The sequence below is a fragment of the Phoca vitulina genome, unplaced genomic scaffold (genome assembly GCF_004348235.1).
Source record: "Phoca vitulina isolate PV1807 unplaced genomic scaffold, GSC_HSeal_1.0 scaffold25, whole genome shotgun sequence".
In the NCBI taxonomy this organism is placed as follows: domain Eukaryota; kingdom Metazoa; phylum Chordata; class Mammalia; order Carnivora; family Phocidae; genus Phoca; species Phoca vitulina.
In genome coordinates, this window is record NW_022589728.1 from 17,969,930 (window position 1) to 17,984,824 (window position 14,895).

General features: G+C 36.9%; 1 protein-coding gene and 1 non-coding gene across 2 annotated transcripts in view; both read right to left on the reverse strand.

Moving 5' to 3' along the window:
• PPP1R42 (protein phosphatase 1 regulatory subunit 42) overlaps positions 1 to 13,499 on the reverse strand; it is a 45,321-nt gene extending 31,822 nt beyond the window's left edge. Inside the window, 4 exon segments of the mRNA XM_032422023.1 lie at positions 4,878 to 4,994; positions 8,698 to 8,836; positions 9,923 to 10,089; positions 13,274 to 13,499. Coding sequence (XP_032277914.1) covers positions 4,878 to 4,994; positions 8,698 to 8,836; positions 9,923 to 10,089; positions 13,274 to 13,402 — 552 coding nt within the window. The 5' untranslated portion in view covers positions 13,403 to 13,499.
• Positions 13,500 to 14,154: 655 nt separating this feature from the next.
• On the reverse strand, positions 14,155 to 14,281 carry LOC116643327. The gene has a single exon (XR_004301537.1). It is a non-coding gene; the product is annotated as a small nucleolar RNA SNORA51 (small nucleolar RNA).
• Between the last annotated feature and the right edge of the window lie 614 nt (positions 14,282 to 14,895).

The window sequence follows — 14,895 nt, forward strand, 5'->3', positions numbered from 1 at the left end:
TTATCTGGCTTTCTGGTGTGTGTGTGTGTGTGTGTGCGCGCGCGCGCGTGCACGTGTGTGATGATTCTTGTTTTGGTTAATACCTCATGGCCCATTATATTATTTTTAAATATAATTTTATTTCCCCTTTTTTCCTATTTTCTGATTCTTGTACTCTTATTTGTCATATGTTGGATCTCCTGAATTAATTCTCTACATTTCTTTTTTACTTGCTTATTTTCCATTTTTTCTCTTTTTTTGTTTCTTGGAGACTTACAAAGTTTTATCATTTAAGGTTTGTATTGAATATTTAATTTCTTCTATCCTATTTTAACTTTTGCTGTGATTTTTGAACCACAGTCTTTCTGGTTCAACTTCTTCACAAATTAAACCTGTCCCCGGTAACTTTATTTTTTAAGGTATTCTATCCAGGTAATCTTTTTAATTTTTTCTTCATTCATCTCATCTTATTTGGAGTCTAGCATTTTTGTCCTGTTATATATTGAAGTTTCAGGTATGGAGAAGTATTTCATGAAAAACCTGAAGTTTTTCAAGCCATAACACGGAAAGAAATTTCTAAGAGGTTCATGTGGCTTTGGTTAGAAAAAAGTGCAAAGCCCTGTTAAAGCACTCCATTTCTGAAATATGCAAAAAAACATGATACTTGACCAGATATAATCTCACTATTGCCAAATCCAGTGGATTTCTGTCAACGTATTATCTGCCCTCATGTCAGCCACTCAACAGCATCAAATGCAAGGAGCCATTCCCTCTTTCTTGAAGCTTCTTTTTCTTGTCTTCTCATCATTAACGTCTCCTAGTGCCTTCTCATCTAAATGATCTCTAAATATTGGAGTGTTTCTGGCCTCATCTATTCTCTATCCCTACTGTCTTTCACCCAGAGTCACAGCTTTAAATATCCTGTTAATACTGTTGATTCTAAAACTTTCCTATCTTCTGTCAATTTCAGTGTCCAATAGGCATTTCAATAGAAGGAATTCTTTTATTCCTTCCCTTGTATTTCCCAGCTTGTAAAGGCTACCATGGTCTCCCCAGATCCTCACACAAAAAACAAGGATTCATCCTTGATTCTTCTCTTTCCTTTATTCTTGTGCATCCTACTCAATAAGTCCCATAGGTTCAATCAAAAAAACATACCTCCAATCCATCCACTCCTTTTCATCTCCAAGCAACCATCTTTTCTTTTTTTTTTTTAAAGATTATTTATTTATTTATTTGAGACAGAGAGAATGAGAGAGAGAGCACATGAGAGGGGGGAGGGTCAGAGGGAGAAGCAGGCTCCTTGCTGAGCAGGGAGCCTGATGCGGGACTCGATCCAGGGACTCCAGGATCATGACCTGAGCCGAAGGCAGTCGCTTAACCAACTGAGCCACCCGGGCGCCCGCAACCATCTTTTCTTAACCTTTGCAGTAGTCTCCCAACTGATCTCTTTGCTGTTATTCTTGCATCCCATTCTTTTTTTTATTTTTATTTTTTTTAAAGATTTTATTTATTTGTTTGAGAGAGAGAGTGAGCAAGTGAGAGAGAGAGCCAGCAAGTGAGAGAGCACGAGCAAGGGGAGAAGCGGACTCCCCCCTGAGCAGGGAGCCTGATGCAGGGCTCGATCCCAGGACCCCAGGATCATGACCTGAGCCGAAGGCAGTTGCTTAACTGACTGAGCCACCCAGGCACCCCCTTGCAACCCATTCTTCACATAGCTGATAATCTTCTAAAAAATATAATCCTTTTAGTGACTTTCTATTGCATTTAGAATAAAGTCAAACTCATCTAAATGGGTTAAAAGATCTTTATGATCTGGCCTCTATCATAATATCATGTTTAACTGTTGCCTCTTAATTCATTCAACAATTATTATTATTTTTTTTAAGATTTTATTTTTTGACAGAGAGAGACAGCAAGAGAGGGAACACAAGCAGGGGGAGTGGGAGAGGGAGACCAGGCCTCCCGCTGAGCAGGGAGCCTGATGCGGGGCTCGATCCCAGGACCCTGGGATCACGACCTGAGCCGAAAGCAGACGCTCAACCAACTGAGCCACCCAGGCTCCCCTCATTCAACAATTATTTATTGAGTACTTACAATGTGTTAGAGACCGAGCTAGGCACGGGGGTCCCTATCACAGTAAATTGGTCTCTTTTTTGTTCCTAGGATACTTAGAATCTTTAAGTTTGCTGTTCCCTATGCTTGGCATGTTCTTTTCTTAGCTCTTTGCACAGATTTGTTCTTTATCATTCTTCAGATCTCAGCATAAATGTCATTTTCTCAGAGGCCTTTTTTGATAATCTGATTTAAAATATCTACTGAGGCACCCGGGTGGCTCAGTTGGTTAAGCGACTCCCTTCAGCTCAGGTCATGATCCTGGAGTCCCAGGATCGAGTCCCACATCGGGCTCCTCGCTCAGTGGGGAGTCTGCTTCTCCCTCTGACCCTCTCCCCTCTCATGCTCTCTCTCATTCTCTCTCTCTCAAATAAATAAATAAAATCTTAAAAAAAATAAAATAAAAAATCTACTGACCCCTTTTCTATTATGTCATCCTATTTAATTTCTTCATAGCCTTTTTCATAATCTCTGCTTATTTATTTTCTGACTGTTCCCTCCCCTGTCTCATTTTAATGTAAGCTCTTTGAGGGTAGAGACCCTGTCTGTCTTGATCATGGTATCCTCAGTGCCTAGAACTTTTTCTGAAGGCCTAGAGCAGTGCCTGGCACATACAATATCATAAATATTTTTAATAGATTAACTTGATTGGGATGGGTTCAGGAAAAACTATACAGAGGAGGTAACATTGAGTTCAGTCTTAAAAAATAAGGGTTTGTTTATTTAGACATTTACTATTGGGCTGAATAATCAATAATAATGAAAGTATTTATTTTGGTTACACATTTATCCTGATTATGAACATTAACATAGCCTAAGAATCACTGTAGGTGAAGTAGCTTGGTCTTAATGTCATTCAGAAAAACTTCCTTTGGGATCATTTGGAGGCTAGCGTTTTTGTCCTGTTATCAAACTTTGATTTTCTGTTCAGAGTTAAAAGCATAATAGAGGGGCTTCTGGGTGGCTCAGTTGGTTAAGTATCCAACCCTTGATTTTGGCTCAGGTCATGATCTCAGGGTTGTGAGATCAAGCCCCACATTGGGCTCCAGCTCAGTGCTGCATCTGCTTGAGCTTCTCTCTCTCCCCTTTCCTGTGCCCCTCCTCCCTCTCACCTGTGCTCCTGCTCTGTCTCTTTCAATAAATAAATAAAATCTTTCAAAAAGCATAATAGAATAAGGCTTTAAGAATAATGACAATAACTGAAATGAATCTTGGTAGTTATTATAATTAACAACTATTCAGATCATTTAAAATATACTCACCACTCATTACCAGGCATTGTGTGTAGAACCTGGCTTACAAAAACATTTTGGAAAAATACTTATACTGCACTTAAGATTGATGCCAATTTTGGAGACTGGAATTCTCCACTTTTCTCTCCCCAGGAAAAGTGAGCTTCTGTGCTTGGCCACTCTGTTCCCATTTTCCATGTGGTGAATTGGGAATGTAATACACAGCACAAGTCTTCTCTACTTAACAAAAACTTAGACTCCAGGCTTTGTCATATGCATGTATAGTGTATTTCATATAAGGCTGTCGATCTATCACAAAATCATATTATTCATACAAATACTGCAAAATCATAGGAAAATTAAATAATTCTGATGAATACAAAATGCCCAGTGGGGAAAAAATCTAGAAGAGCAGTCTAAAACTTAAAATATTTTTGAATGCAGAATTTATCCCATGAACTTCTTACATCCTTCATGTTGTAAGTTGCAACAATTTGATCGAGTCATGCTTCCTTATTGGTCTTTTTATTTTAAACATCCATCCTGATTGTTCAGTGGCATTTTGGGTATTTTGGGGAATTCTTTTGTAGTTTAATACATGTAATAGTTTCATAATTATCTACTGCTTATAGTAGTTATGGGACTAGCTAGGTAATAGATCTGAATTTGGAAACAAGTCAGGGGAAGCTTTTTAAGGTCAGTGGATAGCTGTCTGGAAGTAGTTTTGAAAACAAGAGCTCTGTTTATGGGGGAAAGAATCCCTTCATTGCTCCTGTTGCTCCAGGTAAAGAAATTATACCACAGCGCACCCCATTGCCATACCAGAAACTGTGAGGTCATGGCAGTGGCTCAGCTTACAGATGACTGTTTCCAGGATGCCTTCTCTAGCCACAGGCTGAGTTAGTGCCACCACAATACTTATGGAAACAGAATCACATTGTAGTCCTGTTACTTGCTGACTGTAGGTTTTCTGAGCCCCAGGACTGTACCCTTCCTTCCTCTTATCTACATAGAATAGTACACTGTCTGACAGACATGTAGGTACTCAGTACATATTTGAATGAATATATAATTGAATGAATACGGTATGATATGACATAACATGCTGTGAATATAGCTAGTGCAAATTAGAGTAAGTTCAAGATCCAGATACTTGCCCAAGGAGGAGCAGCCAGGAGAGAGCTCAGGTCTAATCACAGTTACTAGAAATTCATTCATTGGGAGATCAGAATTAAGTTGTAAGAAATCTAGTCTCTAGAGGGAAACATTTGATGGAAAAATAATACAGAGAGGAAAAGCACATATTTCCTTCTCAGAGAAACCTCTTTCTGTTGGTGAGGGGTGGAGGTATTGGGGTGTGGAAGAGAAAACCAGGTAAAAGGGCAGAGTTATGCAAATAAATAGAGTAAGAAGTAGAGATTCATATGCTAGTTTTAGAGTTAATCCAGAATAGTTTTTAAAGTAATAAATTTTATATGTATTTAGAAAAATAAGTACTTTTTAATCACAATTTCATGTAAATACTTTAAAAATAATTTTTCTTTACACTACCTTCACATGCAGAAGTTGGTTGTCAACTGCTATGAGCTGATTAAGATTCTCCAGTATTTCTAGGTCTTTTATGTCATCAATATTGTTATTGCTGATATTCAATATAGAGAGGGATTTCTGTAAGAAAAATAGCATTAGTAAATAGTCTAATTAAATGCTGTATATAGGAAGCAGAAATCTTAATCTGAAAAATTTAAGATTTATCAGTTCAGGCTGTTTTGCTCTTTTTTTTTTTTTTTTTTAAGATTTTTTATTTATTTATTTGACAGAGAGAGAGATAGCGAGAGCAGGAACACAAGCAGGGGGAGTGTGAGAGGGAGAAGCAGGCCTCCTGCCGAGCAGGAAGCCCGATGTGGGACTTGATCCCAGGACTCCGGGATCATGACCTGAGCCAAAGGCAGACGCTTAACGACTGAGCCACCCAGGCGCCCAGGCTGTTTTGCTCTTTAGGCAAGAAAATTAAAAGCCATGGAGATTTTGTTTTTATGCTATATTTTTTTCAGACATAACTTTAAGGACTTTAGTAATTGTGATATGACTTATTATTTTTGTCTAAAGTTCCTTCATAAGTCTGATTTTCCTCTTCTAGAATATAAAAGAAATTTATAGAAAAAAGAAGCCAGGAATCAAGAAGCAAAGAAAGAGAAAAGATGCCCCAACAAACAAATGATAACACAGTGTAGAAAAATGCTTATTTCAGTTTAAGGAAATTATCATTTTCTGTTAACTGTCACTAAGATTTATACTTACATAGGAAGAAATAGTTTTTGTCTGTTTTCCTAAATAGGAAAAATGACTAAAAGATTTATCTGGTTTAATTTTTTTTTTTAAAGATTATTTATTTATTTATTCATAAGAGACAGAGAGAGAGAGAGGCAGAGGGAGAAGCAGGCTCCCCGCTGAGCAGGGAACCCGATGCGGGACTCAATCCCAGGATTGTGGGATCATGACCTGAGCTGAAAGCAGACGCTTAACCATCTGAGCCACCCAGGCGCCCTGTCTGGTTTAATTTTTATCTTTGTCTCTCTCTATAGTTTTCCCTTGACAATCGATATGTTCAGAAGGCACTTAAAATAACGATTAGCTAATTAACGAGCAGTATCAACATTAGCTGTTAGTGAGGACATAAATACACAATAGAGCAACACTAAACCAAAGCCATCTTAAAATCTATGGCCTAATAATCTCTACCAAGATTGAGTCGATCCACCAAGGCATCCATAACCAACCTTTAGAGAAAATACTTCTTGATACTTTTTAAGAATTTAAATACAACTTAAAAAATTATGCCTTATATTTAGAATTTTGGAATCTGCTTGAATCTATGCAAAAATTGAGCAAGCAAAAATGTTTGTACTGGCGTTTGTAATAAAACTGGCCATCCCCACAGAGGGATCAATTTATTTGGGTCAGTTGAGGTGAGCTGAGACACATTTGATTCTATGGGGAGGATAGGGAGAGGGTAGGATAGAAATCAGATCACTTCTTTCTTTTCCAATTTAAAGGACTATTTTTCAATTTTTATAACTTTGGTTCACAAACCTTCTATTGCCCTCTGTTTCTGAGCACTCTAAAATAAAGCCAATGAAATCTATAAAAACACAACCTGTTCCCTTTACGTCTCTTGCCCCAGAATTGAAGGTAGCATATCCTAATAAATCCCATTTTGAGAATTAGCAAAAGCCTCCACTGAACCCTCTGGCTTCTCAACTAATTGTGACACCTTCACAATGTAACTGGGTGTCAGGTCACAGCGGGAGCATCAAATGTAGTGCTTCCAGATCTACCTGCTTCTGATGAGGCAGAGCTGATGTAGTGCAACCTATAATCAAATCAGAATCCAGCAAGAAAACAATTATCGTCATCATGATTCTTTAAGTTGTTTAAAATTTGCCAAATAATTGTGCATGACTCTTTCCTTAGGCTTTTTCCTAATATTATAAATTTTGAATCACAATATAACCAAGGCTGAAATTATGAATGCATTGACATCTGGATTAGAACCTAATAATTTACATAACCGTTCCACATCTTTCTTTTGATCCTTTTAGTACCATAGAGGCAGGCATTATTATTCCCACTTTATAGCTGCTGAGTCTCTGAGAAATTATGTGAGAAAAGTTAGTTTTAAGCCTTAAATAAATTCTCAACTGTTTGGAACCAGAAAAGGCCCTGAATAGCCAGAGGAATTATGAAAAAGAAAACCAAAGCTAGTGGCATCACAATCCTGGACTTCAAGCTATATTACAAAGCTGAGTCATCAAGATGGTAATGGGTACTGGCACAAAACAGACACATAGATCAATGGAAAAGAATAGAGAACCCAGAAATGGAACCTCAACTCTATGGTCAACTAATCTTCGACAAAGCAGGAAAGAATATCCAATGGAAAAAGGACAGTCACTTCAATAAATGGTGCTGGGAAACTTGGACAGCCATATGTAGAAGAATGAAACTGGACAATTTTCTTACACCATACATAACAATAGACTCAAAATGGATGAAAAACCTAAATGTGAAACAGGAATCCATCAAGATCCTAGAAGAGAACACAGACAGCAACCTCTGTGACTTTGGCTGCAGCAACTTCTTGCTAGACACATTTCAAAGGCAAGGGAAACAAAAGCAAAAATAAACTATTGGAACTTCATCAAGATAAAAAGCTTTTGCACAACAATGGAAACAGTCAACAAAACTAAAAGGCACCTACAGAATGGGAGAAGATATTTGCAAATGACGTATCAGATAAAGGGATAGTATCCAAAATCTATAAAGAACTTTTCAAATTCAACACCCAAAGAACAAGTAATCCAATCAAGAAATGGGCAGAAGACATGAACAGACATGTCTCCAAAGAAGACATCCAAATGGCCAACAGACACATGAAAAAAATGCTCCACATCACTCGGCATTAGGGAAATACAAATCCAAACCACATTGGGATATCACCTCACACCAGTCAGAATGGCTAAAATTAGCCACTCAGGAAACAACAAATGTTGATGAGGATGCAGAGAAAGGGGAACCCTCTTACACTGTTGATGGGAATGCAAGCTAGTGTAGCCACTCTGGAAAACAGTATGGAGTTTACTCAGAAGTTAAAAATAGAGCTACCCTATGGCCCAGCGATTGCACTACTAGGGATTTATCCCAAAGATATAAATGTAGTGACCCCAATGTTCATAGCAGCAATGTCCACAATAGCCAAACTGTGGAAAGAGTCCAGATGTCCATTGACAGATGAATGGATAAAGATGTGATATATATATATATATACACAATGGAATATTACTCAGCCATTGGAAAGGACAAATATTTACCATTTACTTTGACGTGGATGGAACTGAAGGGCGTTATGCTGAGCAAAATAAGTCAATCAGAGAAAGACAATTATTATATGGTTTCACTCATATGTGGAATATAAGAAAGCATAGAGGATCATAGGGGAAGGGAAGGAAAACTGAATGGGAAGTCATCAGAAAAGGAGAAAAACCATGAGAGACTCTTAACTATAGGAAACAAACTGAGGGTTGCTGGAGGGAAGAAGGGTGGGGGTGTGGGGTAACTGGGTGATGGGCATCAAGGAGGCACATGATGTTATGGGCACTGGGTGTTATATGCAACTGATAAATTATTGAATACCACAACTGAAACTAATGTACTATATGTTGGCTAATTGAGTTTAAGTTAAAAAATTCTCAACTGGCCATATAAACATACAGAGTATACATAATGTCCAAATATACCTTTGCTACCTTCCTGTTCCATTATAACTGTTAATAACTATATTCTTTGTCAGAATACTCAAATGTGGCCTTACTGCCAGAGAATGAAGAGTTCTTGGATCAAACAGAAGCTTTTCTCCAAGGGGAAGCCTCTGACTCTCAACATGAAGCTCTCTTAGTCCTTCTAATCCTTCTAAACCTTCTATGACAGCAATGTAATTGCTTCCCAGATACCTGCAAAGTATAAAACAGTTTTAAATAGACATTCTGAGAACATCATGGTCTGTAAACATGATAAAAACATAACAATCACTGAGCTGAGTGAAAACTACATATGTGGAAATATGCGGAATCTTCTTTGTAATGAATCAATGAAAGGTTTATTTATATGATTCTTACACTTAATTTAGTCTAAGAAATAATTTTATTTTTTTTTAAAGTGAGAGAATTGGAATAGTCCTTATTAAATGATCTGCCAGTATTCTTTTTATATGTTGGGGTGAAGAATCATCTGGGTAGGTTTTTTTTTTTTTTTAAGAATTTATTAATTTATTTGAGAGAGAGAGTGAAAGAGAGCATGAGGGGGGTGGAGGGAGAGGGAGAGACAGACTCCCTGCTGAGCAGGGAGACCAACACAGGGCTCCATCCCAGGTCCCTGAGATCATGACCTGAGCTGAAGGCAGATGCTGAACCGATTGAGCCACCCAGGCACCCCCCGGGTATTAGGTTTAAAAATGGAAGATTTTTGGGCCTAACACCAGAGATTCTCATTTGGCTATCTAGGTCAGAAGCCAGCAATCTGCATTTTTAATCAGCATTTTCTACCCCACTCTCTTCCCATTCTGAGGTTCTTAGCCCACTTTTTGAGAAGCACTAATAATTCTTCCAATCTGGGAAAATTGAATACACCAGTCTTCATTGTTGAGTTAAAATCATTATAGGCAGTAAATGCCTTTTTACAATCAAATCAACAGTATCAACTCTATGACCCTGCCCCTTTGAGATGTGTGATTCTAAAAGGAGAGCTCATCTGGTTTCCATGGAAACTTTTTTCACCAGTTGAGTCTTTAAGGATGCTTTAGGTATCCTTATACGTGGTTAAGACAACTCACCCTCCTGCAAAAGAAAAGTATATCAGGCTTAATGAAACAAATTGCCAAGTATTACATGTGTAACAGTTTTTTTTGTACTAATAATACTACAGGAGAATAAAAATTGAGGTCTGTTCCACAAAACTGCAGATAATGGAAAGGCCTGTATGCAAAAATATTACTGTAATGATGACGAAGAATTACATTACTTAAAAATAAAAGCACTTACAGTTTTTCCAGTTTCTTTAATGACCTGAGGTTCTCTATACATGAAATACAGTTGTTTTGTAGATATAAGTGGGTCAGATTTGTAGCATAATTCAAGTTAGTCATTTGATTAATACGGTTATCATACAAATATAAAACACTGAGATTTTTGCAAGGAGAGAGGTCTTCCTAAAAAGAAAACAAAAACAGGTCATACTTAATTTCTCCTGAAAATTTAGAAGTTTGTTTTTAAGAAAGTTTTTCACTTAATCATTCTGCAATTTTCCCTAAGTTTAATATAAAAGAACAGCATTTCTCTGTTCTTAGCACAGTCAAAATGAGTCTCGAATGATTGTAAAATTAGTTCTAGGTTTTAGTATTCTGTAACTATATTGATAAGCAGTTTTCCTTGGAAGCAATTAGGTTCCTCTGGAAGTTGAAGTATTTAACAAATTATTGCTTCAACATTATAAATCAGGGTTTTTTTTTAAGATTTTATTTATTTGAGAGAGAGAGAGAGTGAGAGCAAGAAAGAGAGAACATGAGCGCAGTGGGGGAGTAGGGGTGGAGGGAGAGGCAGAAGCAGATGCCCTGCTGAGCGGGGAGCCCAAAGTGGGGCTCAATCCCAGGACCCTGAGATCATGACCTGAGATCATGACCTGACCTTGAGGCAGACACTTAACCGACTGAGCCACCCAGGCGCCCCTATAAATCAGGTCTTAATCTTTCTGTAGGATTAGAAGTAAACTTGTTTATGATACTGAAAATGGGAAGTCATATAGCTATTCAAGAGCAATAGATTAATAAACTATGATAATGCTATTGAAGGGAATACTGTTTAACCATTAGATATCCTTTAGTTTCTTTAGTAATATTTTGTAGATCTCAAAATGAAAACAGTACATTCAATATGACCCACTATTGTAAAATTATATGAATACATGCCTAGAAAAAAGACTGGAAGGATACCACCTACATGTTAATAGTGGTTTTCTCTGCATGATGGGATTATGCCAGTTTCTTTTTATATGTATTTCATAGAAATGCACACCAGTTACTTGTTTTTTTCTGATTGAGAAATTTTTATTGATAAGTACCTGTTAGGAACATTCATTTCTCTTAAGTCTGCTGTCAACTATAATCTACAAAAGCAAATTATACTTAAATTATAATGTTCAACAAAGTGAATTAAACAAACAAAAAAGGCAGCCACCAATGAACGAAGCGCAGTGTGTTTTCTCACACCAGTTACTTTTGAGATAAGAAAATAATTAAAGGTATTTTTTAAAGTCTGCCATTTCTTATGTGGTGGTAGAGTCAGCTAGAGTAAGTAGGCAAGAGGTAAAGTTATGCTCAAAAGTACCTCAGGTTGGGGTGCCTGGCTGTCTCAGTTGGTGGAGCCTGAAACTTTTGGTCTTGGGGTTTTAAGTTTGAGCCCCACATTGGGCATAGAGATTATTTTTAAAAAAATAAAATCTTAAAAAAAATCTCAGAGATTTTAAAAAATATAACCACATCTTGGGAATTTTAAGTTTACAAGGTGTTCTTAGTGTGAATTTTTTTTTTTTTTTTTGAGAGAGAGAGCACGGGTGCACGTGCATGCGATAGGGTGGGGGGAAGGACAGAGGGAAAGGAAGAGAGAGAATCCCAAGCAGGCTCCATGCCCAGTGCAGAGCCTGACGTGGGGCCCAATCTCATGACCGTGAGATCACGACCTGAGCCGAAATCAAGAGTGAGACACTTAACCAACTAAGCCACCCAGCCACCCAGGTGCCCAACTGAATTATACTTGGCCCTTGAACAACATGGATTTGAACTGCATGGGTCCACTTATACATGGATTCTTTTTCTGTAAATACTGTACAATACTGTAATGTATTTTATCTTCCTTATGATTTTCTTAATAACATTTTCTTTTCTCTAGCTTACTTTATTGTAAGAATACAGTATATAATACATATAAAGAATATGTGTTAATTGACTTTATGTTATCAAGACTTCTGGTCAACAATAGACCATTGGTAGTTAAGATTTTTGGGAATCAAAAGTTATACAAGGATATTCAATTGTGTTGGGTGGTAGGATGTTGGGGAGTGTGGGGGTGTTGGTGTCCCTAACTCCTGTATTGTTCTAGGGTTAACTGTACTTTAACTAGTTTGCTTTCCTCCTAAAAAGGATCATCTAAACCAAAGGAGCACTGATTGTGAGGGGACAAAAGAACATTAAATGGAGGCTCTCTGCAGAGGGTAAGGCTGTAATGGTATGATGAGGTAGAGAATTTTCTGGGCAATTGGATTCATGGGGAGAAGAATCACTAAGAAACTGGAAAGAAGGGATGCTGGGTGGCTCAGTCAGTTAAGCGTCTGCCTTTGGCTCAGGTAACGATCCCAGAGTCCTGAAATTGAGTCCCACACATAAGGCTCCTTGCTCAGCAGGGAGCCTGCTTCTCCCTCTGCCTATCGCTCCCCCTGCTTGTGTGCTATCTCTCACAAATAAAATAAAATATAATTTAAAAAAAAAGAAACTGGAAAGAAATACAGAATAGGAACTTGGTAGGGTCTTTGCAAAAAAAAGAAAAATATCTTAATTGACAATTGTGCCTGGGGCTTTGGTATTTTTTTCATTCATTTTGATAAACATTTATTAAGCATTTAATATGGGTTAGGTACTGTGTTGGATGGGGGGATTTAGAGTGATGTGAACAAAACAGACATCATCCCTGCCCTCATGTACCTTATATTTCTGAGGAAATTTCTCTCATTAGCATTTTATTGTAGACAACGGACACCAATCCAAATAGCCTAAAAGGGTTATTGCTCCTTTTAAAGTTTCCCAAATTAAAGCCAAGAATTAGCTTAACACAGAGAAAATATAGTGTCAGAGTATATCCAAACAAACATAATCTTGTCTGATATAAATTATAGTATAACTTCCATTTATATAACCAGTTAAATTATGAGTGAAAAAGATTTCACTGTTAAAGTTTTGAAATAAGGTATTTGCATAGTTAAATCTTGCTATCTTGTTAAAAAACCTCATATTCCAAGAACCTGGAATTATACAAAAGTATTATCTTTGAAATTATTTTCCAACATACACTTTCAAATCTAGTTTGCTACATTATAGAATATTTCAGGGGGACATATATATTTAGCACATATATTTAACAATCATGATGGTATATTTTATAGAGACTTAGTTTTAATAATTGTAACATCAAAAGCAGGAAATTAAAATGAAAACACAATATACTAATCAAAATACAGTTAATAAGTATCAAAATATAGTTAATAAGAATGTATTTTCTGACACCTATTTTCAAACTTTACATTGTTAATTATGTAAAAATAGGAAATAATTTCAGAATTCTTACAATTGCATCTATATTTTTGTCTGAAAAATTTATATGAGTTATTTTCTTCAGGTATTGTGAAGTGGTTTCTTCTTTTCGGGGTTTAAGATTGCTATTTTTGGCAATTAGATCCAAGGTTAGTCGAACCATGACTTCTCTCTAAATCAAACTCTCAGCAGTAGCTCGGTTCTAATACCATGTCAAAAGTAGGCTTAGGCATTGTTTTATGCCCAACTTTCTAAAAATAAAAGAAAAAAAGGAATATTATGTACATGGTAATTTAGGAAAAATTATTTTGACTTTTTAATTTTCTTATATAAAACTATGCAATAAGCTACTTCAGAGACATTTTAAAGACACTTAGGTATTTTCTAAGTTTATAGACTTAATTCTTTTTATAAAAAGATTTAAAACATCAAAATTAATGAAATATACAATGCTCATTCACTTCTACTTTTAAATCTTTTCCTCTCCCTAGTACTGAGTTGTTACTGTTGGCATCTTTTAAAGGATTTTTTTTTCCTCTCGAGAAATATCATCTGATGTTCTCATGTGAAGACACTAAGGCCCATAGATTTGTCTCAAACTACTCAAGGTAGTGGCAGTTGGGAATGAGACCAAGTCTTCTGGCTCCTTTTTTCATAGTACCCATGGTGATCATATTTTCTAAACCCTCAAAACAGAACACATTGTGGGAAAACCTTGAGTATGTACGTAGGACAAGGGTGCAAAATGCTTGAAAGTGGAGCAGGGTTTGAAATTTTATGTTACTACAACTGTAATCCACAAAGAGGCAACACAAGGCAGTGTTTTTGAATCCAGACTGCCTGCATTGAGATTTTGGCTCCATTGCCCCCTGATTAGGCAATCTTGGGCAGGGTACATCAGTTTTTTTTTTTTCCCCGTGTACCCCCATTCACAGTACAGACCAGGCAAAGAGCCTGGGCTGAGGTGTATTTGGTGGGTTTACTCTGCTTTCTCTTTCTGTACGGTCCATGTAAGAACACAGCCTGTGTTCACCAGGATGCTATGTTACCTCTGTTTCTTATACAATTAGGTTAATAATGGTACTTACTTCCAAGGGATATTTTGAAGATTACATAAGATAATCATGTATAGAATATTCTGCATGGTGCCTGATACACAGGTCAATAAATGTTTGCTATCACAATCATTATTTTTTTTTTTTAAAGATTTTATTTATTTATTTGACAGAGAGAGTCACAGCGAGAGAGGGAACACAAGCAGGGGGAGTGGCAGAGGGAGAAGCAGGCCTCCCTCCGAGCAGGGAGCCTGATGCGGGGCTCGATCCCAGGACCCTGGGATCATGACCTGAGCCGAAGGCAGACGCTTAACGACTGAGCCACCCAGGCGCCCCTGGGTTGTGTTTTTATAAGTAATTTTTAGATACACTGTATTTTTATCAGATACCAAATTTCACTGATTATATATTTAGCAAATATCTATTCCCCAATTATAGTTTGTCTTTTCTCCTTTTTTTTTCCAGTTTGTGTTTAATGGCATCTTCTAAAAAACAGAAGCTATATATTTTTAATGTGGTCAAATGTATCATTTTTTTTTTGCTTATGTTTTATGTTTTTTGTGGCTTATTTAGTAACTCCTTCCCTATCCACATTTTAAGA